The sequence below is a fragment of the Haliotis rufescens genome, unplaced genomic scaffold (assembly GCF_023055435.1).
Source record: "Haliotis rufescens isolate VD_foot unplaced genomic scaffold, xgHalRufe1.0.p SCAF_84, whole genome shotgun sequence".
In the NCBI taxonomy this organism is placed as follows: Eukaryota; Metazoa; Mollusca; class Gastropoda; order Lepetellida; family Haliotidae; genus Haliotis; species Haliotis rufescens.
In genome coordinates, this window is record NW_025964377.1 from 1,009,672 (window position 1) to 1,036,676 (window position 27,005).

The window sequence follows — 27,005 nt, forward strand, 5'->3', positions numbered from 1 at the left end:
TGTAGGAAGGCATCAGTGATGCAAGAGCACGGATTGATGCTGATGAACAAAGGTTAATTGTCGGCGTAAATATGAGATTACAACCCGCAGCCATCGTATCCCGGCCCTACTAATGGACGAAATTCTGAATCGCGTAGTCCGGGAGTTTAGACGACTCACTTCCCCGAAATATATAAGATACATCAAGGTACTCACATCTTAATCAGAGGGGGAACATTTTCGTTCATTGATGTTTGTTGCCGCGGATGGTTGCTTAGTGACCAGTCCGTGCCGATACCTCCACTGCGCATGGCGGACTGCGACATGGCGACCTGTCTTCCGGTATCGTCTGTCAGCTGACCAGGCATCTGTAAACAAGCAATGTTTGTATGTGTCTTTCAGGAATAGAGAAAGAGATCTTAAGCCGAATGTGTTGATGTATCATAAGTATCATTAATACAAACAACCAGTTTTTGTCCACTCTCTTTTTATCCAAAAGCATTGATAAGTCCGGTTCCCGTGATTTACGAGTGAATGAAGTTTTGCTGTGAGTGAGAGGGGGCGTATTGATTTACGCCGCTTTTAGTAATATTCCAGCAATATCACAGTAGGGACATCAGAAATCGACCTTTCACAGACATCCGTAAAACATTATATGATCAATCATGTTTACTGTAAAGTACATAATCGGCATCAGAACAGTTAACGTCAGTACAAACCTGTCCGGAAGTGACATCATAGTTGTATTGCACTTGACCTCCTGGATGCGCATGCGTAGTTTTCGTGTGACCTTGACTATAGGGGGCGCTGTAGGAAGTACATGACTGGAACACCCCTTGGTTATTGCTGCAACGAAGAGACATGGCATCAAGAAAATGTTCGTCAACTTGCATATCCTTTCTGAAAAGTTTGATGGGTGATGATATTAGGGAATGTTCAGGGTGTGATCGAAGATGTATAAGTGAAAAAAGGGTTCTCCAAAGCCTCGAGCCTAATAAGTGCTAGAGCCTTATAATAATTGATAATTTGATACATTCAACTCTCCTCTAATCCACTATCAGTCATCTTATGATCTAAGGTAGCCTAGTGGTTTAAGCGTTCGCTCGTCACGCCGAAGGCCCGGTTTCGATTCCCGACATGGGTACAATGTGTGAAGCCCATTTCTAGTGTCCGTGATATTGCTGGAATTTTTCTAAAAGCAGCATAAATTCATACTCAATCACTCGCTTTTATGATCTAGTTTACAAAAGTTACAAAACGTAGACTAGCCCCATAGAGAAAATAAAGTTGTACTTATATGATATTAAACGAGCTTCCCTTTTCCTATCATGTGTATGTCCCAAATGAAATAATTTTACCTGTCCCGAGCTTATCAGCGCTTATTTAAAGAGGGACATAAATTTGAAATGTAAAGGGAGCGAGTTTTGCATAATATTTATTATGATCGAAGACTGTTAAACAATTATAATAGATATAATGTCATATGTCCTTATAATGAGACACAGATGGGGACGAATACATGTGTACTCTTCCGTGATGCATACAAAACTATCCCACCGAATCTGAGACATGTTTTTTGGGATATCCAAGCTACAAGGAACACAACCGTCCTTTATTCCCTTTTTGAGATACATTCACATCTTTAACTGATGCGTGCATGAGTGAGTATGGTTTCACGCCGCTTTTAGCAATATTTTGGAATATCGTGGGACACCAGAATGGGCTTCACACATTTTACCCATGTCGCGATCGAACCTGGTCTTCGGCGTGACGAGCGAATGCTTTAACCATTAGGCTACCCGACCGCCGTTAATTGATGAAGTGAGTGAGTCAGTATGATTTTACGCCGCTTTTAGCAATATTCCAGCAATATCGCGGCGGTGGACACCAGAAATGGGCTTCACATATTGTACCAATGTCGGGAATAGAACCCGGGTCTTCGGCGTGACGAGTGAACGCTTTAACCACTAGGCTACCCGACCGCCCCTAATTGATGAAGCAACCCATATGTATATATATGTATACAGTAAACTACGGTTATAACGAACACGCTTATAACGAACTGACGGATATAACGAACTAACTTTTTAGTCCCGACTATTTGCTGTAGTTATGCTGTATATATGCTTATAACGAACTACGGTTATAACGAACTAAAAATAGTAATCCCTTTGAGTTCGTTATAACCGTAGTTAAAAGTATATATTATATAGGCATCGTTGCGAAAGGGGATAAAAATGTATTTCTGTACGTAAAAAAAAAGCCAGTAGGTTCTGGTTTTGTTCGTGTATGGCGTTATGAAGCAGATATGTACGTACCCCTGTGCGATAGAGTTTGGATGTCGAGACCGGGGCGAGTCTGGCGTCACCTTGTTCTGATTGGTCAGTCTCTCGCTGCACGACGATGACGTCACTCCACTAGCGTCATCGTATGCTGTTTTACAAAGAATATATGAATATATCAATCAATATGACAAACGTGGGCCAATAGCTGTAATTGTAAACCATATTACCTTCCTGATTCACTGAAACTGTCGATTGTCAAGCAATATTGAACTTTTACGATGGAAGCGCAAACATAATCTTTAAGGAAGTCAGCTCTGAACAGGGAAGCTCTGCATGTTGGACCTGTAACCTTACCTGTCATGTGACTCATGATATTGCGTGCATTGGTAATGACAGAGCCTCGTTCCTGTATCGTAGGGGTCAAGGTTGCCGTGTCAGCAGGTGATAGCAAGCTGTCCTTGATGACACTTGGATCTGGAAGAATGATATCCTCAATTGGATCTGGAAGGTAGATTATGCATTCAATATAACGCAGTACAAGGCTCCGCCTGGGATCATTCTATTCCACATTTAAGAAATATTAACTAATATTAGCGTTCTTTTAAACAATCTCAACATTTTTACGTCTTTGCATTATACATTTTGTAGACGGTTTAAGTTATATATATATATATATATATATGTCCTTTCAAAGAGGAATAAGTTATTTTGTTGTTGTTGTTTTTTATCTATATGTCCCTGTCTGTTTCCATTCTGAATGTTTCATTGTGTATAATTTGCTTTTTAACGTGTCCTCATATGTGCACTAAATCAAATTGGTAACGAGTATGTAAGCAAATTGCAACATGTAAGGATATTCTACAACTCATTCCAACTAAACAATACAAGCACACACACACAAACGATGTTCGACGTCATCGTGCATTTTCCATTGAAGGACAATACGCAATAAACTGTGTGCTTACTGTCCGAGTTCTCTCCCTTGATGGCTCGCAGGAAGTCGTTAGCTCGCTCTTGACAGTATAGGTTTTCCACTAGGTACATCACATAGTCGTCAAACATCAGGTGCAGGAGATGGAAGGAGCCTTTCAATAATAATAATAATAATAATAATAACAACAACAACAACAACGACGACGACGACGACGATGACGATGATGATGATGATGATGACGACGACGACGACATTTTAATTAGTTTCTATAAATATTTAAGAACGATATCATTCGATACAGTTTCAAGGAATAACCAAAAATAATTATTGCACCAAAAGGGCGAATCAACAAGTAGAAAACACGTGCGAAGCGATTGGTATAATTTATTGCAGAAAACACTTGTCAATGCTAGGAATTGACTCGCGCTGTATCCAGCAACGTAACACACCACTCGACAATGCGTGCAAATAGGTTGCACGATATATAGTCTGAGCTCTACACGGAACGTACCGAAGCTTGGCGAGCTGTGTAGTGTCATGTCTCGGATGACTCGGGTCCCGAAGCACGACCACATCAGCAGGAACTGTCGGGCCAATCGACGCATCGTCCCCGCTTTCTTCAGACTGGGCTGTAACAAAGGTCAGAATAGGATAAATGAGTTATGTCAGAGAAGGATACATGAGTTATGTCAGGGAAGGATATACGAGTTATGTCTGAGAATGATAAATGAGTTATGTCAGAGAAGAATGTATGAGTTATGTCAGAGAAGATATATGAGTTATGTCAGAGAAGGATATATGAGTTATGTCGGAGAAGAATATATGAGTTATGTCGGGGAAGGATATATGAGTTATGTCGGAGAAAGATATAAGAGTTATGTCAGAGAAGGATATATGAGTTATGTCAGAGAAGAATATATGAGTTATGTCGGAGAAGGATATATGAGTTATGTCAGAGAAGGATATATGAGTTATGTCAGAGAAGGATATATGAGTTATGTCAGAGAAGAATATGTAAGTTATGCCAGAGAAGAATATTTGAGTTATGTCAGAGAAGAATATATGAGTTATGTCAGAGTTATGTCAAAGAAGATAATTTGAGTTATGCCAGAGAAGGATTTATGAGTTATGTGAGAATAGAATATATGAGTTATGTCAGTGATGGATATATGAGTTAAGTCAGAAAAGTAGGTCAACGTGGGATATATGTGTTAGGCCAGAGAGTTTGACACAACATAAAGCTTTCAGTGACTGTGAATCTATGATCAGGTATCTGTTTATATTTTCAAGGATGTTTATGTATGATGGTTAAAGTACACTGCCGTCACGGCAGATACCTAGATTTTGGATCCAGGGAACAGCCTGATATAAAACACATATTGCCTGGTACACAAGCAGATTAAACATTGGAAAGGATCGTCTTGGCCGAAGTCCAAAATGTATTCATGACTCCCCTTCCTGGTTAGCCCAACAAGGTGAGTGAAACTCAGTAAGTGTTGAAGTGAGTGAGTGAGTGAAACTCATGAGCATGGGTATGGTGCTGACAAACCTAGGAACATAATCGGGGTGAACCGGGATTCGAACCCACAATCATAGGTTTCTGGCGTGCCCAAGGGACGCAACTCTGCACAGCGAATCGCGGCGCCTTAGACGACTGGGCCACCCGTGGCCCCAGTAAGTGTTGAGACATCTTGACGGCAATCTCGAGGTTATCAACAACGCCATGAGACACATTTGAACGCCTGCGATTCATGTATACTAGTGGGTTATTCTGATGTGTGCTCACCTGTATGACACAGCGGTCCACCATGCTGTCCAGCCACTCAATGTAAGACTCAATCGGGGCCTGCTCCTCCAGGAGACGCTCGAACTCCGTGCACACTGCAGAACACAATATATATGGCATGATGACAACACTTCTAGACATCGCCACACATATGACATCTAGGCGTCGCCACTCACATCATATCTAGACATCGCCACAATATGACATCTAGTCTACGCCACCCACATTACATCTAGACGTCGCCACACACATCACATCTAGACATCGCCACTCACATCACGTCTACACGTCGCCACACACATCACATCTAGACGTCGCCACACACATCACATCGAGACATCGCCACACACATCACATCTAGACGTCGCCACACACATCACATCTAGACGTCGCCACACACATCACATCTAGACGTCGCCACTCACATCACGTCTACACGTCGCCACACACATCACATCTAGACGTCGCCACACACATCACATCGAGACATCGCCACACACATCACATCTAGACGTCGCCACACACATCACATCTAGACGTCGCCACACACATCACATCGATACGTCGCCACACACATCACATCTAGACGTCGCCACACACATCACATCGAGACATCGCCACACATATGACATCTAGGCGTCGCCACTCACATCATATCTAGACATCGCCACAATATGACATCTAGTCTACGCCACCCACATTACATCTAGACGTCGCCACACACATCACATCTAGACATCGCCACTCACATCACGTCTACACGTCGCCACACACATCACATCTAGACGTCGCCACACACATCACATCGAGACATCGCCACACACATCACATCTAGACGTCGCCACACACATCACATCTAGACGTCGCCACACACATCACATCTAGACGTCGCCACTCACATCACGTCTACACGTCGCCACACACATCACATCTAGACGTCGCCACACACATCACATCGAGACATCGCCACACACATCACATCTAGACGTCGCCACACACATCACATCTAGACGTCGCCACACACATCACATCGATACGTCGCCACACACATCACATCTAGACGTCGCCACACACATCACATCGAGACGTCGCCACACACATCACATCGAGACATCGCCACACACATCACATCTAGACGTCGCCACACACATCACATCTAGACGTCGCCACACACATCAAATCTAGACCTCGCCACACACATCACATCTAGACGTCGCCACACACATCACATCTAGACGTCGCCACAATCAAATCTAGACGTCGCCACACACATCACATCGAGACATCGCCACACACATAACATGTAGACATCGCCACACACATAACATGTAGACGTAGGCACACACATCGAATCAAAATATCGCCACACACATCACGGCAAGGAAAACACAACATTTCAAATTCTCTATTTTTTCATTCAGCATTTCGTGAAATGTGAGAGGAAAATCAAGTTTTATAACGTTTAAGTCGTAAGTGTGATTATAAGGCTCAGTGGTGAACAATCTTGACACTGAATTTTTAAGGTGGGGGAGATCCTTAAACCAACCAATGATGAATGAAGACATGTTAATATGGTCAACCTACAATTGAAAATCGTTTCATGCTCTCTCTCGGAGTAGTGGTCCATGGTGTAGAGGGTTTGCTTGACGATGCTGCTGAGGTCCACGCTAAGCCAGTCATCCAGCATCTGTAGCGTGATGTCGGAGCTGTGGATGACGCTCCGAGCTGCCTGGCACAGGTGGTTCAAGGACGTTTGGCGCCGCAACACCTGGGCGAACCGCCTCGCCACTGTAGGATAGACATGTTGGATGGTTATAGTGTGGCACTGTGTCGTACAAAAGTCTGGTGTCTGTTTGAACCTTCAGTATTCCATAGCTATTTTTGACCGTGAAGTCGACTAACTTTATCGGAAGGTCAGACTCGAACACTCAGTGGATCATTGCTCTGTCTGACATATCCTTGTTTATCTGACCACCATTCGTTTAATTTTGTTATTATCTTTAATACCACGTAATACAGATCGATTATGACAGACAGTGGCTTTGAGCAACGTTCATCCAATTTCTGACTAGGACCAATACCAAATGGGTTTTGCAAGATCCCAGGTATAAGGGTCGGGTTGTTGACACGTACAACTGTGTGAAGGGTGCTCATGCTACTGTTCCCCTAGCCTTGGTGTAGCTGGAATATTGCTGACTGTGACTCAGTATAAAGTTTAAATGTTGAATGTTGAATGGGTAGCGTTTAGATAAGATAAAAATTATGACAAGAAGGATGACTCCAACTTTACAATAGTTAACTTTCCCTTCATGTCTAGTATTGTTCCTGCAGCTCAAGACCTCGGTGTCTACATTTCACAACTTTTGAGGTACAATCGAGCATATTCTTTCTATCAAGATTTCAAAGAGCGTCATACGACTCCTGCTGTTTGATCAAGGTTACAACATTCAAGGACGAAGTAAAGCTTTCAAAATGTTTCTGGTAGACATGTGGTGAACACTTGACGCATCAGTGACAAGACTGATGTCCGAATGATTTGTACCTTCTGTTTCCCTGTTTTCTCAGGTGAACAATTGACTCCCCTTTGCATGTGTTTGTGACGGGTGCCACCGATGGGTCAGGATACGCTCACCTGTTCGCGAACACCTGTTATAATCACTGTTTGGTGGTGATTCATAAACATATGCCCATGATATAGTCGGAGTTGTACAATCGAGTCTACATATACTACACGAGAAACAGATATGCGTGAAAGTGAGTTGAATACGTACGGTCAAATTTTGTTCTTTGTAGACAGTCTGGAAGTGTGTCCAAAGCCTGCTTCAGCCACTCGTCTAGCTGACGGGCAAACCTTCGGATCACCTGGGTCAGACTGAAACACAGATAGGATACACGTACTGACCTCTGCTATGAAAGTGCCCGTTAACGTGTCTGAAGACCCTGCTTGTCTTCAGTTACCATTATTAACTAAGAAAGGGGGACATATTGGCTAAGATATTTGCTATGTTGAAGAACACTTGCCATCAGGCCATCGATTAAAGCGTTTTATAAGAAGGGCGTGTACATTGTATGTCCCTTTTATCATCACTTTTTAGAATGATAGGTGAAGAAGATGTTCAATCATGAAAATCGACATTATATCAGAATTTTTAATAATCAGAATTTGATCGGCACTAAATTTGTAAAATGACACACATGTATTTTACTGAAAATACATGTATGTTAAAAGAAGTTTTCATTTGGAATCATTCATGTTATACATTACAGCTTTCATTATCGTTGCTTTCTGAGGACATACCCGTCTTGATTGACAGGTTCTAAGCCACACTTAGTAGGCATTGCGTAATAAAGCTCGTTCCTCAAGTACAGTAAACTACGTTTATAACGAACACGCTTAAACGACCTGACCGAACATATTTCTTAGTCCTGGCAATAAGTTGTATATATGCTGCATATATATGCTTATAACGAACTGCGTTTATTACGAACTAAAATTAGTGGTCCCTTTCGAGTTCGTTATAACCGTAGTTTACTGTATGTCCATTTTTCAAAGGTCACAAGGTAATTTTCCCTGCTTATTTCACTAACTTGTCACAGCGACACAATTCAAGTTGTTTGTGTTGATCTACCTCTTTGACATCGTATAATGGCCACTATAAGAGTTCTCTATTACGTAGATCCTTCGATTTATGAGTAAACATTTATCAGTCAACATTCGTATATGATTGCAGTAGGTTGTGAAAGTATGCTGTACATTGTCACTTGGACACAATAAAATCACATAAAAATGACATTATGACTACGGTTATAAAGAACACAAAGGGATGACTAATTTAAATTCGTGACAGGGACTAAAAAATAGTTCCGTTATATCGGTAAGTTCGTTATAAACGTGTTCGTTATAAACGTGGTTTACTGTAATGAAGCGTCTGACGATGAGAGTATCAAGGTCACACATCGATGTTGTACCTGTCTGGCAGTGCCTGTAACACCGTTGGCATGAGGACGCTGGCTATAGCCTTGTACAGGATGGAGTCACACACGCCAACCAGCATGACGATAGACTGACAGTCCAGAATGGGTACCATGTGGGCCGGCATCCCCTGCCAGAAGTGGAGCAAGAAGCTCTGCACCTGCAACAAGGAGCATTCAATATATAGTTGATTTTGTATAGAGAGAATCTCACCCGAATGCATATTGATACCAAATATGTGAACACGAGGAGCTTTAGACGTTTATGGGGGCGGTCGGGTAGCCTAGTGGTTAAAGCGTTCGCTCGTCACGTCAAAGACCCGGGTTCGAATCCAGACATTGGTACAATGTGTGAAGCCCATTTCTGGTGTTCCCCGCCGTGCTATTGCTTGAATATTGCTAAAAGCATTCAATATATTTTTTATGGAGAGAATCTCACCCGTGTTCCTATTGATATCAAATATGTGAGGGGTTTTAAACACTTATGTTTGGTATCAAAAGCTACCAGTGTGAGATTATATTTGTCTTCCAAGATCATTCTTCCAACTGTTCAGTTTGTTAACAGTAAAAACTAGAGCCTTGATTGTTAAAAGGTACACTTAACCAGTTATAGTGGCAGGCATATTAGTTGTGCCATTTGATTATAATGTCATGGTAACAGAAGGTGGGAATAAGGCCTGCAAACAATTTTTCATACATATCTCCCGTGGAAGCCATTGTGAGATGGTAAAATAGTTAATTAAACTGTTTTTCATCACAAAACATGAGTAGATCATTGGTATAAGATACATCAATACCCACAACCGGGTGATTTTTTCGAATACAAGGTTAGCCCCGAGAGGGACTATTTGTCTGGTAGCGCCAGTGTATGAGACAAGCTGTCCACGTGATAATAATAAATGGAATGAATTCCACAATATCTTCGTTTGTACGTTTTCATTGACGAACGTATAAGATATCTGCCAGCATACTTGACTAAATCCAAATATACTAAAGTTCCGTTTACTCTCCTTAAACCAAACAGTTAGTATACTTACAAAACTAACTAACTTTTGCAATTGTACTTAAAAACAATTTAAGTCATCCCGGTAACTTTAATATCTCTGTATTTGTGTAACGCTTGTACCCAATGTCTACAGCATACGCAATCTTATACAGTAAACTACGGTTTTAACTCAAAGGGACAACTAATTTTAGTTCGTTATATCCGTCAGTTCGTTATAAGCGTGTTCGTTATAAACGTAGTTTACTATATGTACATATACCCATTCTTTACATGCACCGTAGCCCTCGTATGTAAATAATGTTATTTTTTATCTGTTCTGCCACAATAGTGATACACGTCAATAGCCTGCGTAACTGTGATATGACGGGTCGTTATTTCAACGAGTTATTAGTAGAGAACGCACTGACTGTATTGCAACAGTGAATAGAACATCGAGGGTATTACATATTTAACAAAATCAGACCTGGCAATAAAGAAACTATGTTAGATTTACAGTCGAGATAGATGATCACTGAAGAAAGCAGTTTAAATGGTATTAGAAACCCACCTCTTCAAAGTTTGCTCTGATGACAGTGTCGAGTATCCTCTGACAATGTGTGCGGTACATCATCAGGAACGTCACCACCTGCAACAGCAACAACAGCATCATCATTGTAGGATTCTGGCATGCACATACTTATACATAATAATGTGTGTTTGATTTTTTGTTTAACGCCCTCTCAACAATATTCCATCTCTATGGCGGCGGTCTGTAAATAATCAGACATCATTTATATCGCAATTGGGATTGGATGACATGCATCAGCCAGTTTTGGATCATAAAATAATTACCCCGAAAGTGTATCTATAGATACTGAGCCTGGTGCAAGTTTCAAGTATGTCTATGTGTACATATGAGAAACGTGAACGTTGTTTAAAGCATGAGATAACCATTAACTTATAAATAGATAAACATGCTAAAATGATGGTTTACAGACAAGCCAATCGGATTTTACACGACGAGTCAGACTTCCCTGGAATGTGTGTTAAGCAGAGCGTGGTACTTTGTAAGAATCTATAGACACAGAACACAAGGTTTCAAGGTAAAATAATGTGTACTTATGTGATAATTTGTGACACGATAACAAATATATGTGGATATCTTTACCTTGGATTCATCGATGTTAGGTGGGATCTTGACGTCTTTTATGTCGGGGAAGTCGGGAAGCAGAGTGCCAAGCTTGGACCTCGGGGAGTACGCCACCATCTGATAAACATAGCCAATGACTATAGACAAGATACACACAGACAGCTGCCACAACCTAGCCTGGACCTCGGAGGGTACGCCACCATCTGATATACACAGCCAATGACTATAGACAAGATACACACACACAGATACCACAACCTAGCTTGGACCTCGGAGAGAACGCCACCATCTGATATGCACAGCCAATGACAACAGTTAAGATACACACAGACAGCTACCACAACCTAGCTTGGACCTCCGAGAGTACGCCACCATGTGATATGCACAGCAAATGACTATAGACAAGATACACACAGACAGCTACCACAACCTAGCTTAAACCCCCGAGAGTACGCCACCATGTGATATGCACAGCAAATGACTATAGACAAGATACACACAGACAGCTACCACAACCAAGCTTGGATCTCGGGGAGTACGCCACCATCTGATAAACACAGCCAATGACTATAGACAAGATACACACAGACAGATACCACAACCTAGCTTGGACCTCGGAGAGTACGCCACCATCTGATATGCACAGCCAATGACTATAGACAAGATACACACAGACAGATACCACAACCTAGCTTGGACCTCGGAGAGTACGCCACCATCTGATATGCACAGCCAATGACTATAGACAAGATACACACAGACAGCTGCCACAACCTAGCTTGGACCTCCGAGAGTACGCCACCATCTGATATACATAGGCCAATGGCTATAGACAAGATACACACAGACAGATACCGCACACCCATTACTAAAGAATTGACTTCAATAAAAGAAATCCACATTAATTCGTATATATAATTATGTCAATACTTAGGACACAGACTGCTTATTTTAATCTATGAAACAACGTTTTAAAAACGGTGACATCGCAATAATCCAGCATGAGCCACGCCCTCTCTCGTATCAGCCAAGCAAGAAACAGATGTATGTCAATGGGAGCATAAACGTAAAAATAATTTCTTGGTAAGCTAATCCAATGGCATTGAATCATTTGTAATTTAGTTATATTGGTATTGGTATTGGAGTTTTCCGATTTTCAGCTTCGTAGGTTTCAAGTGACATAGTGGTAGAAGCGTTTATATTCTCCATTGTATGCGCCTGTACAATCTCCACACAGCATTATACAGTTCAGGATATAATTATTTTCGAATATTCTTATTCAAGTACTCATACCATATGTGGTCATTTGTTATAGCCTAATACAGGTAATGATTGAGCATAAAGCTTCAAGATATCTCTTTAAGTCCAATGAAGCATATCTCTAGCTCTCGAGATATAGTCATTTCATACAAAGCCACTGGAAACGTCAATCTGTGTTGGGCAATATTTCACAGCGGATTTTTTTTGTCAAGGTCTAGTAAAATAGTTATACACCACATCAGTATATAGATATGGTATGTACAGTAATATATTATGCCTCATGGTATATGTATAACAGTTTATTAGGTCGGAAAGTGCGATTGACCAATCAGAGAAAGGACCTACTGACCCTACATGAGCCCGTATACCGCCAGTAAAAGTCCAAGACGGCAACTAAAGACACCATAACTATAAGTATTACACCACGTCAGAAGATAGACATAGGATATGCACTACAATATATTACGCCACATCAGTAGATAAACATGGTATATTTGTTACAATAGATTACACCACATCAGTAGATGGACAATGGTATATGTGTTAAAATGAATTACCTGTTTCGATCCGTCTTTCTTGTTGTCGCCCGCTCTGTGAAAACAGGAAAACTACCGTTACTATTGATACACAGTAGTTCACACCTTAGTTGTGTTAACTCGTGTCAAGTGTTAAAGATAAAACAGTAGGCATATGTATTGTATCAACGTTCGTACAAAACTGAAATATTGACCTTTCATTTAGCTATGCAATCATGGCACAAAACGCTTTGGCAATTTATATGAGCCCTTATCCTTTATTCCTTATCAACGTTTCTGTACTTACAATGCTAAATTGTCTTCTTGCATACAACTTTATAGCAGTAACGATACTATAACAGTAAATAACTTATATCAGCTGGTGAAATTGCGAATAACGTTAGTCACCATCAGCTGCAGCATCAACACCCACCCTGAGTCAGCCTGATACTGGGAGTACGGCTACCGTGATGGATAGCGTGTGCTGGTAATGACAAGACTACTGAGTCAGCCTGGTACTGGGTGAACGGCTACCGTGATGGATAACGTGTGCTGGTAATGACAAGACTACTGAGTCAGCCTGGTACTGGGTGAACGGCTACCGTGATGGATAGAGTGTGCTGGTAATGACAAGAGTACTGGACCAGCCTGGTACTGGGATAACGGCTACCGTGATGGATAGCGTGTGCTGGTAATGATAAGATTACTGAGTCAGCCTGGTACTGGGTGAACGGCTACCGTGATGGATAGAGCGTGCTGGTAATGACAAGACTACTGAGTCAGCCTGGTACTGGGAGTACGGCTACCGTGATGGATAGAGTGTGCTGGTAATGACAAGACTACAGAACCAGCCTGGTACTGGGAGAACGGCTACCGTGATGGATAGAGCGTGCTGGTAATGACAAGACTACTGAGTCAGCCTGGTACTGGGTGAACGGCTACCGTGATGGATAGAGCGTGCTGGTAATGACAAGACTACTGAGTCAGCCTGGTACTGGGAGTACGGCTACCGTGATGGATAGAGTGTGCTGGTAATGACAAGACTACTGAGCCAGCCTGGTACTGGGTGAACGGCTACCGTGATGGATAGAGTGTGCTGGTAATCACAAGACTACTGAGCCAGCCTGGTACTGGGTGAACGGCTACCGTGATGGATAGAGTGTGCTGGTAATGACAAGACTACTGAGCCAGCCTGGTACTGGGAGTACGGCTACCGTGATGGATAGAGTGTGCTGGTAATGACAAGACTACTGAGTCAGCCTGGTACTGGGAGAACGGCTACCGTGATGGATAGCGTGTGCTGGTAATGACAAGACTACTGAGCCAGCCTGGTACTGGGTGAACGGCTACCGTGATGGATAGAGTGTGCTGGTAATGACAAGACTACTGAGCCAGCCTGGTACTGGGAGTACGGCTACCGTGATGGATAGAGTGTGCTGGTAATGACAAGACTACTGAGTCAGCCTGGTACTGGGAGTACGGCTACCGTGATGGATAGAGTGTGCTGGTAATGACAAGACTACTGAGTCAGCCTGGTACTGGCTACAGCTAACACTACTCACCCCTGTGCTGCTTTGGCCGAGTACATGACCTCAAAGTACTGGGAACTTTCACGTACACCGATACCATAGTAATGATACCTGCAAGGGATGACAAAATAATAATAATAGTAGTAGTAGTAGTGCAGTAGTAATGGTAGTAGTAGTAGTAGTAGTAGTAGTAGTAGTAGTAGTTGTTGTTGTTGTAGTAGAAGGTGTGGTATTAGTTAAATGTTGTTTTACCCGCACTCAACAATATTTCCGCTTTATAACGGAAATCTGTAAATAACCGAATATTGCCAGTGAAACCAGTGATTGACACCATTTAGGATACGATGACAAGCATCAGCCATGCATCAGAGAGCCTGACCACCCGATCCCGTTAGTCGTCTCTTGCGACAAGCATGGGTTGCTGAAGACCTTTTCTAACCTGGATCTTCACGGGTAAGTAAAATGTTTGATAATGCGTCACGCGAACATATACATACAGTAAACTACGGTTATAACGAACTCAAAGGGACCACAACTTTTAGTTCGTTATAACCGTAGTTCGTTATAAGCATATACATGAATACAGCATATACACAGCAAACGGCCGGGACCAAAAAAAACACCAGTTCGTTATATCCGCAAGTTCGTTATAGGCGTGTTCGTTATAAACGTAGTTTACTGTATTTCAAATTTAAATTGTGGCTAGTGGCGCCGTATTTTGGTTACAGAACGATTATATAATAAAAATATTATCAGAACGAGTATTTAAAGTTTGTCTTATTTTGAATATTACAAAATGTAATGGCAAAAAGAGATTGTAAACAATTTAGATTCGTTTTAAATTTTTCTTTGTCATATTCATTATTTTAAAATATAGTAAAATATTGAGCGCGCTACTCAATAACTACATACATGTTTCAAGACTCATACAAATGTACCATTCACCCACGTGAATAACCGGTCATAGTGTAATACATAACTAGTATGTGATTCCGTGGCATTTAATTGACTAACTAAGCAATTATAGTGGCGATTATGTTAACCATAACACCATGTGCATGCACGTCGCTATATAAATGCAATAATCTTAAAAGCGACGTTAAACGCAATATCATTTCATCCCACCTAACCTAAATATGATTGAGCGGCGATGAATCTTATTGATTATGGAATTTTGATTCTAAATGCCGTTTTTTTTTAAACCAAGCAGCGACGCTTTTTAAACGATGTCATTGTGAAATGGAGCGTGTCATTGCGAAACAAGCAACCATGAAAACAAGACCATCGTGATGTGCGATATCTGCACGAGGAGGAACGTCTCATAATTGAATTACAATGCGAAGCATATACAAATTGAGACTCTGTGTGTGTGTATGTGTGCGCGAGCGCGTGTTTGTGTGTACGTGGTGTGTGTGTGTGCTTGTGTGGTGTGTGTGTGTGTATGCATGGTGTGTGTGTGTGTGTGTGTGTGTGTGGTGGTGTGTGTGTGGTGCGTGTGTGGTGGTGTGGTGTGTGTGTGTGTGTGTGTGTGGTGCGTGTGTGGTGGTGTGGTGTGGTGTGTGTGTGCGTGTGTGTGTGGTGCGTGTGTGTGTGTGGTGTGTGTGTGTGCATGGTGTGTGTGATGTGTGTGTGATGTGTGTGTTGGGCGTGTGTGTGTGTGTGTGTGTGTGTGTGTGTGTGTGTGGTATGTGTGTGCGTCACCAATGAGAAGACTGCGACGTGGTTGAAGCATATGCTCTGATTCATTTCAATCCATCTGACATAATAAATATATAACACATAAAGCATGAAAATAACATTATAAACTGTGTACCTACTTGGATTGGCCTCGCGTGCCGAGTCTCCGCGTTGTGATCTGGGGAAACTGCTGGCGTATTATCTGAAATCCAATAATGTTCTTATTACCTCCTACATACCACTGCCCCGGCCCTTTCCATGGGAGTGTAACCTCGTTAGTTCGGTCACTTTTAGTCCGGAATCCGCGTTTACAGGATAATTAATTTTCGGAATATATAATTATGCAATTGAAAATCAATTCCCATATCAGTCGCCATTATCGTTAATCCGGACATTTAATCCGAACGTTTCCAACGGAAGAGGTACCGTCCGCATTAAAGGGGTTTCATTGTCTATCCATCGCTTAATAAATTTGAAAGCATATCACATATTTGTCACTGAAACTTAGCACATGTGTATATAAACTGCAGCTTAATAAACTTGAAAGCATATCACATATTTGTCACAGAAACTTAGCACATGTGTATATAAACTGCAGCTTAATAAACTTGAAAGCATATCACATATTTGTCACTGAAACTTAGCACATGTGTATATAAACTGCAGCTTAATAAACTTGAAAGCATATCACATATTCGTCACAGAAACTTAGCACATGTGTATATAAACTGCAGCTTAATAAACTTGAAAGCATATCACATATTTGTCACAGAAAATTAGCACATGTGTATATAAACTTCCGGGTAAAAATTAAAGTTGTGTTTCGGGCCTTAAGTTTGAAGTCTTTCAGTCACTGTTTTCAGCCGTGTAATGTTGTGGTGACGTTTGCATTTTTCTGGTCAAATCCAATTTGCATACTTTCTTTCACGGCAGTTTATGTATCTTAACATTGAGTGAGTGAGTGAGTATGGTTTTACGCCGCTTTTAGCAATATTCCAGCAATATCACGGCGGGGGACACAAGAAATGGGCTTCACACAATGTACCCATGTCGGGAATCGAACCCGTGTCTTCGGCGTGACGAGCGAACGCTTGAACCACTAGGATACCCGACCGCCCCTATCTTAACATTGATACAATCGTTTCATTAAGTATTAATAAATTAGAAGATGACGCTGTTAATATGTCCTTATTTAAACTGTTATCTTTATGCAAATATTTTTAAGACAACGATATGTATCTGAATATTTATGTAAATTTCAATGTACTACAATTCATTTAGTTTTAAAAGCTGAGGGGCCTAAGTTGTTTATAATTTATTCAAATTCATATTTGACATGTTCGTAGTTAGAGATAAGAATAATTTCTCACGCCCATGAGTTAACTTTGAAATATTGATGTTTTGGTTTCTGATCACCGAAGTAATAATCTGTCCATGCTTAAAACACGCGTTTATTATATTTTTGTCATTATTTTATATTTGGACTTTGGCGTATATGGAATAAGCAACATTTTTTACTGTAACAAAATATCTAATGAATACATAAATATTAATGACCCTTTGATAAACTTTTCAACTGGCGTTTGTAATGATCTCGGTATTTGGTGTTTGTGTAAAGTATTGTGTCGCATTCAGATTCAGATTCATTTATTTACTCAAAACCACCCACGGTGGTACAGGAGTACAATCATTAGATACATATACATAGAGTGAGTGAGTATTTTTGACGCCGCTTTTAGCAATATTCCAGCAATATCACGGCGGGGGACACCAGAAATGGGCTTCACACATTGTACCCATCGAACCCGGGTCTTCGGCGTGACGAGCGAAAGCTTTAACCACTAGGCTACCCGACCGCCCCCATATAGATAGAACAAGTTAAGACATTGTAAAAAAACATTGCGTGCTTAATTAACATCAGGAAAAATGAAGGATTTTAAAACTCATTCACGAGTTTTGAGGTAAATTTACATGAATTTCACAGCCGGGATTACGTGGTTTGAATCCCCATTATTTAACTCACTAAGTAATCTGCCAACGACCCTATCAGATAACAACGGGGCTCGTTGTATGTATTATTTGATAGACATTTCTTAGAAGTCAAAGGGTAACAAAGTAGACAGTTGTTTATGGATAAAACCTTCTTTATTGTACTGATTTAGCGACATTTTGGTACAGATCCTTATATCGCTGTCTTGATTGACAAAAGGGTAAGTATCTATACAGAAAGGTCGCTTTAACAGTGCAATACAGAGGTTGTTATTCATATAAGGATTTAGTCTTCTGTGCCGTTATCTTTACACACATTTGGGATGTACTTGTCACCACCTTAATGTGCTTCTACACAACGAACAGTCTATGAGGTCTCTGAAAGGCATTTAGAAGTGATACACATAAGGAAGAGAATATATGGATGTCAACTTCTTTATTATGAGGAACAGAACGTTTCAGTGTATATTACTTATCTATGATCACTTTAGTGTTGGCGTTCATTGTCTTTTGCTAATCACCTATCAGCGCCAATCATCTGTTGGCTTCTTTTGTTACCTTCTACCCTTTGTTATTTTCCACCTTTTGTTATCTTATTAATTTTGTTGTACTTACATGTACATATATATGCTCTCTGCCTCATGGCATTCATTCACCTGATGAAGGAGTAAGCATATACTCCGAAACGTTGTGTTCCTCATAATAAAGAAGTTGACATCCATATATTCTCTTCCTTATGTGAATCACTTCTAAATGCCTTTCAAAGACCCGATTCAGCTAATAATCTCTATAAAATGGAATAATGAAATCCAACTTGGACTTTGGAACATTACCATATCTGAGAATAAATGGGAATATAATAAATAACCTGCACCCATAGCTTTGTTTTGAAGTCAGAACAGCGATGACTTGATATATGCGAGAGTAGGATTATTTTTTTCAGCCATAAATTTATTATGAAAAATTCACAAATTAAATATGTCTGGTATATAGATATGTTATATTTTATCTGATTCTGATTCAGCACCGGCCTTCATCAGTCCATGTCAAAGTGGATATTTTGTATTTTGTATAAAAGATTGGAAGATACATTGATAAATTATGGTTTCTCATGTATGGATGTATATAGAACGGTTAGATTTCGTTGACGTACCTTTCCGAAGCTCGCGGCGTTGACAGGCTGTGTGTCGTTCTTCTCACAGAAGTCCAGGTAGTGGAGGTACAGCGTAGAGCGGGGGATGCACACTCCCTCGGCGATCTCATAGTTCTCCTCCAGCCTGGTTGAACCCATGACAGTCTATGTGTTACAATATTGCCTGACAATGATGGTCACAAATGAGGACTGATTTCTTTCTTAATTTTATTGACAAAACAAATGTCCTGCGTAAATTTAACTTCTGTGCAGAAAGAAATCTCCCTTTGTGTTTATTCCCACAGGGGAATTCAAATGGATGCATAAACAGATGCAGAGTTATAACTGACTCAAAAGGGCAACAAATTTTAGTTCAGTTTAACTGTAGTTCGTTATAAGCATATATATATACAGCAAACGGACGGGACCAAAAAACAGTTCGTTATATACGTCAGTTCGTTATAAGTGTGTTCGTTATAAACGTAGTTCACTGTAGTCTCCAGTTTTAGGCCTCCCGGCCTCCACCAGGCACATTATTCGAGATCCGTCTTCAACTTCAGCACCAGTGCACTTCACCTTCTGAACTTGAGGCTATGTGTATTTCTCTAATAAATTTAATAAGTCAGCTGAAGAAGGGAAGTAACTCTTTAACTTAAGTATAGGTTGAGCTGGACGCAAGTAGACCTACTGGATCCTGACGGTGGTATGTAAATAATAGAGTATGGACCAGATGATCCAGTGATTGGCATTATGGACATCGATCAATGCAGTTGCTTCAACCAAGTCAGTGAGTCGATCCAAATACCCGCCTCTTACGACAAACATGGGTTGCTGAAGACCAAATCTCGTCCGTATTGTCAAGAGGCCCCTAATATGTATATAATAATAAGATTATTTCTGCAGCGCAAAAATCGGAACTACGTAAGAACATGCACACGGCTGTACATTATTCATCTTCCTTCCCGACTCACCAAAACAAACTTCAGGAGAGCACATGCGATTCTGCGATACTGCGATACTGCTTTACCAAAATGACTCCTTTGTCTATGTGCCAATTATTCCCTTTAAGATACTAACGAGGTTACACTCCCATGGACTCACCAAAACAAACTTCAGAAGAGCATATGCGATACTGAGATGTTGCATTACCAAAAAGACTCCTTTGTCTATGTGCAAATTATTCCCTTTAAGATATAGCATTTTCTAGAAATAAGAAAAGTTGCACCACTTCGTTGTATCATGATCGTATTATATTGCGTTGGAATTAATCATGATCATTGTGATTATGTTTGTCTCCACTACTCCCGTGTTTGCGGGTTTCAGGGACCTACATCACCTCCAACTAAAGCCCCATACTAAGCCGTGGCGTAAACACGACGTTAATTTTTTTATTAAAGACTACCAAAGACAAACCCTTTCGATCTATGTATGCAACATGCATGTCAGCGTGTGACTATGCACTCGTTCATTTAGGGAAAAGCAAAACATAACATGCGCGACCTGTTATCCTAGTGCTCTGTACAACAAAAAATATGTCTGTTCAAGAAAGATGTTCGCATTTGCATATGGCTTTGGAACTCACTCTGGGCCAGTCGGAAGCACCATTTAACGGAAAAGTCGTAGAATGTATATTATTCAAAGTTTTAATATCACAGGTATATTGAACTGGTGTCTAGGGGTTAGTGAGTGAGTGAGTGAGTGAGTTGGGTGTAACGCCACTGTGGCCAGTATTCCAGATATATCGCGGCGTGTCAGCTTAATGTGGGAGGAAAGCCCGAAGTGATGCAGGCCTCAGGCGTTTACCACTTCGGTGAAACCCACGAGCACGGGTATGGTGCTGACAAACCTAGAAACATAATCCGGAGAACCGTCTTTCGATCCCACGACCATAGGTGTTTGGCGTGCCCAAGGGACGCAACTCTGCACAGCGAATTGCGCTCCTAGGGAAACTGGGCAACTCGTCCCCTCGATTTCAAATGGGATATCGAGCGGGATTTGATTTATGTTTTCTTGGTTTCAGTCATAATTGAATGAATCTCATTCGCCTCCGAAACCTGATGTGTTAGTTATAAATTTAAGTACACTTACCATTTCAGCGTTTGGGGTGTTGAGTGTGGCTTTGATCCTATGCGTGCCTTTGGAATAGCCGCTGTATGAAAACAAAGATGTTGTATAGAAACAAAAAACAACAAAATCCTTTCCATGTCCTGATAAAAGAACTGATCCGAATCAGTTCACTGACTATGCATCAACCGAGTAAGCACGACGCCTAGTAAAGTCATGCTGTCTGACTTGTCTAGCCGTAAATACAGCCTCATTAAAAAATAAGTGGCTGTATTTACCCTTTGACTTGCTTAATTATATATCATCCCGCCCTGCACAACAAAATATTTTCCCGTAAAGACATGAGAGGTACCGTCATGATTACGTCGTTTCAACCGCCCTCTTTTTCAGTCTAAAAAATCTTACTATCGGGTAAAGCACGAAAATGACCAAACTGTGAACCGTAGTAATTATGATAAGTGGTTACTTGTTTTATTGTCATACTGTATTTTCTTTTGGGTAACTGCTCACTCAGCGGAGAGGTAAGATACTAGCAAAATAGTCTGGACGGTCTGAATGGTCAAGCCTTGACCCGTCAGACCTGTGGTCATGTTCGACTGCGTAAACACTGACCAGAGAGGAGGTACCACAAAATACAGACAGTATCGCCGCCATAATAACCACCCAATCCTCATATGTTCGTATTTAATGGCAGGCATTGTGAATTCAGAATCAGTTGTGGATCGGCAATTCTTTGTCTGACTGTAAGAGCTCATTAGATACAATTCAGAATGAAAGTGTGAAGGTACAGCTGTCAAGACAACATTCACATACACACTCATGAAACACTAATGTAATATTGTTTTAGAAGTATATTGTATATAAATCAAAATATCTTTCTGTTTCTTTCAGATCTTAACTATTCTACACCCAACCACCCTGGTCTTGTCAATTTATTTGCGATGTACCCAGTTAACGTGTTTGACCAATCTGCAAAAACGTATAATCCTATCTGCCTAATTAATACTTGTAGTAAACAAATGCAAAATGTCAATGCAAGAAAATAACCAATCTTGATTATCCACAGAAACAGGTTCCATTTGGCATAGGGGGCAAAATAAGTGTGAAAAAGTTATATGTAGTCCACTCAGTGAAGACAACAGGTGTTCGCAAAAATTGTATGTGTATGTATATTCTTATGCGTATGCGTATGCGTATGCGTATGTGTATGCGTATGTGTATGATCGCGGATACTTTTGAAGTAAACTGTAAAAGGAATAATACACACAGTTTGGTGGTGAATAAAAATGAAACAAACCAAAAATGGTTTATTGATGGTGTTGTATTTGATACGGGTATCATGGGTGTTGTTTGGTCCTTACATTTGTAGTGTTTCGGCGACTGTTTTCAACCCAGTAACATTTAGATAACGTTTGTAATATTTTGGTCAAATCCATTTTTCAGGTGTGTATATGTACTTTCTTTTGCCCTACATTTTATACAGATTAAATATTTCATTCAGTTAAAGCAACTTTAAGACAAAAAGAAACCATCAAGAGCTGACGCTTCTGTAAACATCATCATCAGCTGGTTCCATCAGACGTCATGACACGTTATTTTTATTATGTTTAGATTATCTACATTTCAGTCGATGTCACTTAAGGTCACACAAAATCTCAAGATTAATACTCAAGTCTTTGAAAGGCATTTAGAAGTGATACACATTAGGAAGATAATTTATGGATGTCAACTTCTATATAATGAGGAACACAGCGTTTCAGGGTACATGCTTACTCCTTCATCAGGTGAATGGATGCTAAGAGGCAGAGATCATATTAACACTTTTGCTGATGGTCTTGTTGTACTTCTTGATATTACTGCATAATCTTAAAGTCGATGTCGAATCAAGTCTCTGAAAGACACTTATAATGTCTCATGCCATTCATTCACCTGATGGAGGAGTAAGTACATACTCCGAAACGTTGTGTTCCTCATAATAAAGACGTTGACAACCACAAATTCTCTTCCTTAAGATTAATACTATCAATCCAAAAATAATATGCTCTTGGAGAAAATGGGAAAACGACGAAATCAATAATCTATGACATTCCAATTGCTTTTTGAGATTTCAAGAGTTCTTCAAAACAAAAGCAAGTTGAAAATACTGACTCTTCTCCTGGTCCTCATCCGACATCGACTCGCTTCTGTCGGGCTCCGTAACGGCCTCGTCCACACCTCCATCGCCGCGACCACACCGACGAGACGGGTCCAAGCAGTGCTCGAACCAGTCTGAAACACAGATGTAGGATGACTGACTTTTTATTATTGATCGTACATAGTCATCAACACCACACAGGGAACACAACCAAGAGGGTCCAACAGGCAGATACTGTGACTATAAACCCAGACTGATGAATACGTTCCCTCAATCCACCTTACACTACCATAAGTATGCACCGTTTATTGTATCAACCCTAGATCTACAGCTGAGCAGTATATAAAACGTACCGTAGAAAGGACAATGTTGCTCCTTGACACATGTTTTGCAGGGAGTATTGCAATGGTGACAGTAAAATATAAATTGCCATGATACAAATGGAGAATATGCAGAGTTACATGATTCTGTAATGCATGTGCTTTATAAAAATAATCATGTTACACAATTTTTTACATACTGTAACATGACCAACTGGACACGTTTACATGGAGAAGGCTTCTCTCATTAATATGGTCTTATATATTTGTTTCTAAATTCAAACTACAGTGATTGGACATTTGAGTTTGTGATGAAACCCATGTTCATTATGAGAGCAGGCAACACATTCTATCTCAGTGAGATTCCGATCTTTGTATCTACCAGTTTCTGTAACTACAATACAAAGTTTCTGCAACTCACATACATAGTTTCTGTAACGACAATACAAAGTTTCTGTAACTAACATACATAGTTTCTGTAACGACAATACAAAGTTTCTGTAACTAACATACATAGTTTCTGTAACGACAATACAAAGTTTCTGCAACTAACATACATAGTTTCTGTAACGACAATACAAAATTTCTGCAACTAACATACATAGTTTCTGTAACGACAATATAAAGTTTCTGTAACTAACATACATATTTTCTGTAACTGTAACATATGGGGCGAAACTGTAAACGTTGATACCCATTAATCTGGACGTAGCCATCGGGCGGATTCACAAATCTCCGGATTAACGAATAACGAGTGTGAATTAGTATGGATTGATCAACCGCTTCCATCAGTATTCGCACTGAATGCAAAGGGTTTCGGTAAAACAAGGTTTTATTGTGTACGACGCACCCTTCCTCAGATTTACATTTGGATTTGACAGGTTAATCGATATATTATTAATGATGAATTGAGAGTCACAGGTCAAGTGCCACTAAATTTGAAATTGAGAATGAGATACATATCCATGCTTTCACCTGGTAATTAGTACGAACTATTTAAAACTAAATGGATGATTTCAAGAGGAAACAATTAACGACTTTTATGTAATCTATGTTGAGGTTCCTCAAAAAGATATTAAATAAAATAATTTCAATTTGCCGTGTCTTCAATGAATGTTACAGAATAAAAAAAAATTAACATGACGTGATCCAATCGATCAAAGAAATTTATATCCCTACATGTTTCAATGAAACATCACTTGACATTCACCTAAAAACTAATATTGAATGTCGGAAAACCATGCAATATTTAAAATTAGTTCGATAACCGAACGCCATTCCTTATATTAATAAGAAAATGATTAAAAAGTAAAATATAACGAACGTGTGAAGAAAGTGTAGCAATGTGGGGTATATCCCCACCTGTTTAGTATACATGACCTATTAATATGCAATATAGTTTATGTATGACAATGAGTGAGATTTGTTCCCCGTGCCACAACGTACCAAAATTAGAAGAAAACACTGGCTTCTGATCCACCTGGGCCATCTCGTTTTTAAGTCTATGAAACATTTTTAAATGTTTCAAGTGTCTTAGTTCCGAGAAATAGTATGAATTACCGGTATATATCTATGCTGTTTCGGTCATACACGAGGACAAACAAGTTGGCTAGTTTTGTATATGTAACATCCACTAAAAGGCGAACAGTACACAGCTTCCGAAGAGTGTTCGGATGATAAATGAATTATCAGTCAGGTTCTACTACCGGGATAGCGATTAGGATGTATACGTTGATACTAACTGGGATTTGACTATACAAACGCCTTTACGTGACCTACAGACAAATATGCTCCTTTCCGAAAACAAACATCACAATTATATACTTCCACTCTTTTATCTGATCACATCACGATCATCATTAGACTTCAACAATCAGAATCGTTTTTAATTCTACAAACGTTTTAGACTTCTTTTGGTGTGTAGAAATATAATATCGTTTAAATTTTCTTACAAAGTGTGAAGCCTTTTTCTGAGCGTGAAATTGCTCGAAAACTGCTGAAAGCGGAATAAACCATGCTCCCTCACCCACTTGAATGTAAACCACCATTTTAATGACCGTTATATCTTCTGTCTTGATCGATCATTACTATAACACTATTGACGTAATACTATATATTGTTAGCCCTGAGGGGGAACAAGACACAAACACTGTAAAATCCTTGATGCTGAAAAAAGGATCATGACCGGGTATATTTTACCCTTGATATACAGAATGGAAGTGTCTTTACGATTTTGGACAACAGATCCGTTGCTTATTTGACTAAGTCTCTTTCTCTTATGAAGCTGGAACATGAAAGTTGTTTTTTAAACTGACCAGTGTTTTTTATAATATTTTATTTATCGTTTTAGAAATCCACGTAACAGGATTGTGGAAATCATTTCCAGTACACAATTTGTTTTATATAATACACATCACCAAATCACCAAATTGTTTATGACTATCACAACTGAACATACTCAATGACCGATACGTGTTAACTGAAATGCGTACTATTCATGGCTTTAGTTAGGTGAGGTGAAATGGGGTTGAAGGACGCGTCCAAGATTATTGCACTTATATAGCGACGTGCATGCCTGTGTGTGTGTGTGTGTGTGTGTGTGTGATTGTGTGTGTGTGTGTGTGTGTGTGTGTGTGTGTGTGTGTGTGTGTGTGTGTGTGTGTGTGTGTGTGTGTGTGTGTGTGCATGTATGTGTGTGGTTGCATGTACCTGTCCGGACAAATGCCGATTTATAGTGCTAGCCCACTGAGATACCTTGCCGAAGATTAACATGAATATGCCACTCAGACACAGTAAACTGACTCCGAGCCGACCAGTTCTTGTCGAGCGCCAGGTTGGGTATGGTAACAACAAGTACCTTCTTTCAGCGTATTTTGGTATGACGCGATCGGGGTTCGAATCCCGGGCCTTCCACTCTCCGGGCGTACGCTCTAGCACTAGACCGCAGAGGCGGTCCTATAGCTTTAGTGTATGTTATTACTAAATAACATTACTGTCGCATGTTATGAAAATGCTTAATGTTTTAACCAGCCCACCTTATTTGTGTCCCAAAAAATGAATGGGTATAATTTTACATTTATTCTTACTTCGAGAACCGAGCTATGATAAAGTCCCATGTTATTGGTGCCTGATTACCCGTGATGATTCGGGGTAGACAAGGTCTTCAGCAACCCATGCTTGCCGTAACAGGCGACTATGCTTGTCGTAAGAGGCGACTAACGTGATCGGGTGGTCAGGCTCCTGACTTGGCTGATGCATGTCATCATATTCCAATTGTGTAGATCGATGCTCATG

General features: G+C 40.3%; 1 protein-coding gene across 2 annotated transcripts in view; it reads right to left on the reverse strand.

Annotated features, from left to right (window-relative positions):
* The window catches only part of LOC124123929 (transcription factor RFX4-like), a 37,802-nt gene that overhangs the window by 3,375 nt on the left and 7,422 nt on the right, over positions 1 to 27,005 (reverse strand). The window contains exons 2-19 of one of the 2 annotated variants that reach the window (XM_048390157.1): positions 23,406 to 23,525; positions 21,282 to 21,342; positions 19,215 to 19,338; positions 16,213 to 16,274; positions 14,429 to 14,506; positions 12,909 to 12,942; positions 11,110 to 11,208; positions 10,510 to 10,587; positions 8,954 to 9,117; positions 7,756 to 7,856; positions 6,569 to 6,772; positions 4,985 to 5,079; positions 3,710 to 3,827; positions 3,230 to 3,349; positions 2,619 to 2,738; positions 2,298 to 2,412; positions 699 to 825; positions 196 to 347 (exon numbers count right to left, since the gene is read on the reverse strand). In XM_048390157.1, the coding sequence (XP_048246114.1) occupies positions 196 to 347; positions 699 to 825; positions 2,298 to 2,412; positions 2,619 to 2,738; positions 3,230 to 3,349; positions 3,710 to 3,827; positions 4,985 to 5,079; positions 6,569 to 6,772; positions 7,756 to 7,856; positions 8,954 to 9,117; positions 10,510 to 10,587; positions 11,110 to 11,208; positions 12,909 to 12,942; positions 14,429 to 14,506; positions 16,213 to 16,274; positions 19,215 to 19,338; positions 21,282 to 21,342; positions 23,406 to 23,525 (1,972 nt within the window). Of the gene's footprint in view, positions 1 to 195; positions 348 to 698; positions 826 to 2,297; positions 2,413 to 2,618; positions 2,766 to 3,229; positions 3,350 to 3,709; positions 3,828 to 4,984; positions 5,080 to 6,568; positions 6,773 to 7,755; positions 7,857 to 8,953; positions 9,118 to 10,509; positions 10,588 to 11,109; positions 11,209 to 12,908; positions 12,943 to 14,428; positions 14,507 to 16,212; positions 16,275 to 19,214; positions 19,339 to 21,281; positions 21,343 to 23,405; positions 23,526 to 27,005 lie in introns of both variants that reach the window. The other variant, XM_046487134.2, reaches the window with a different exon arrangement.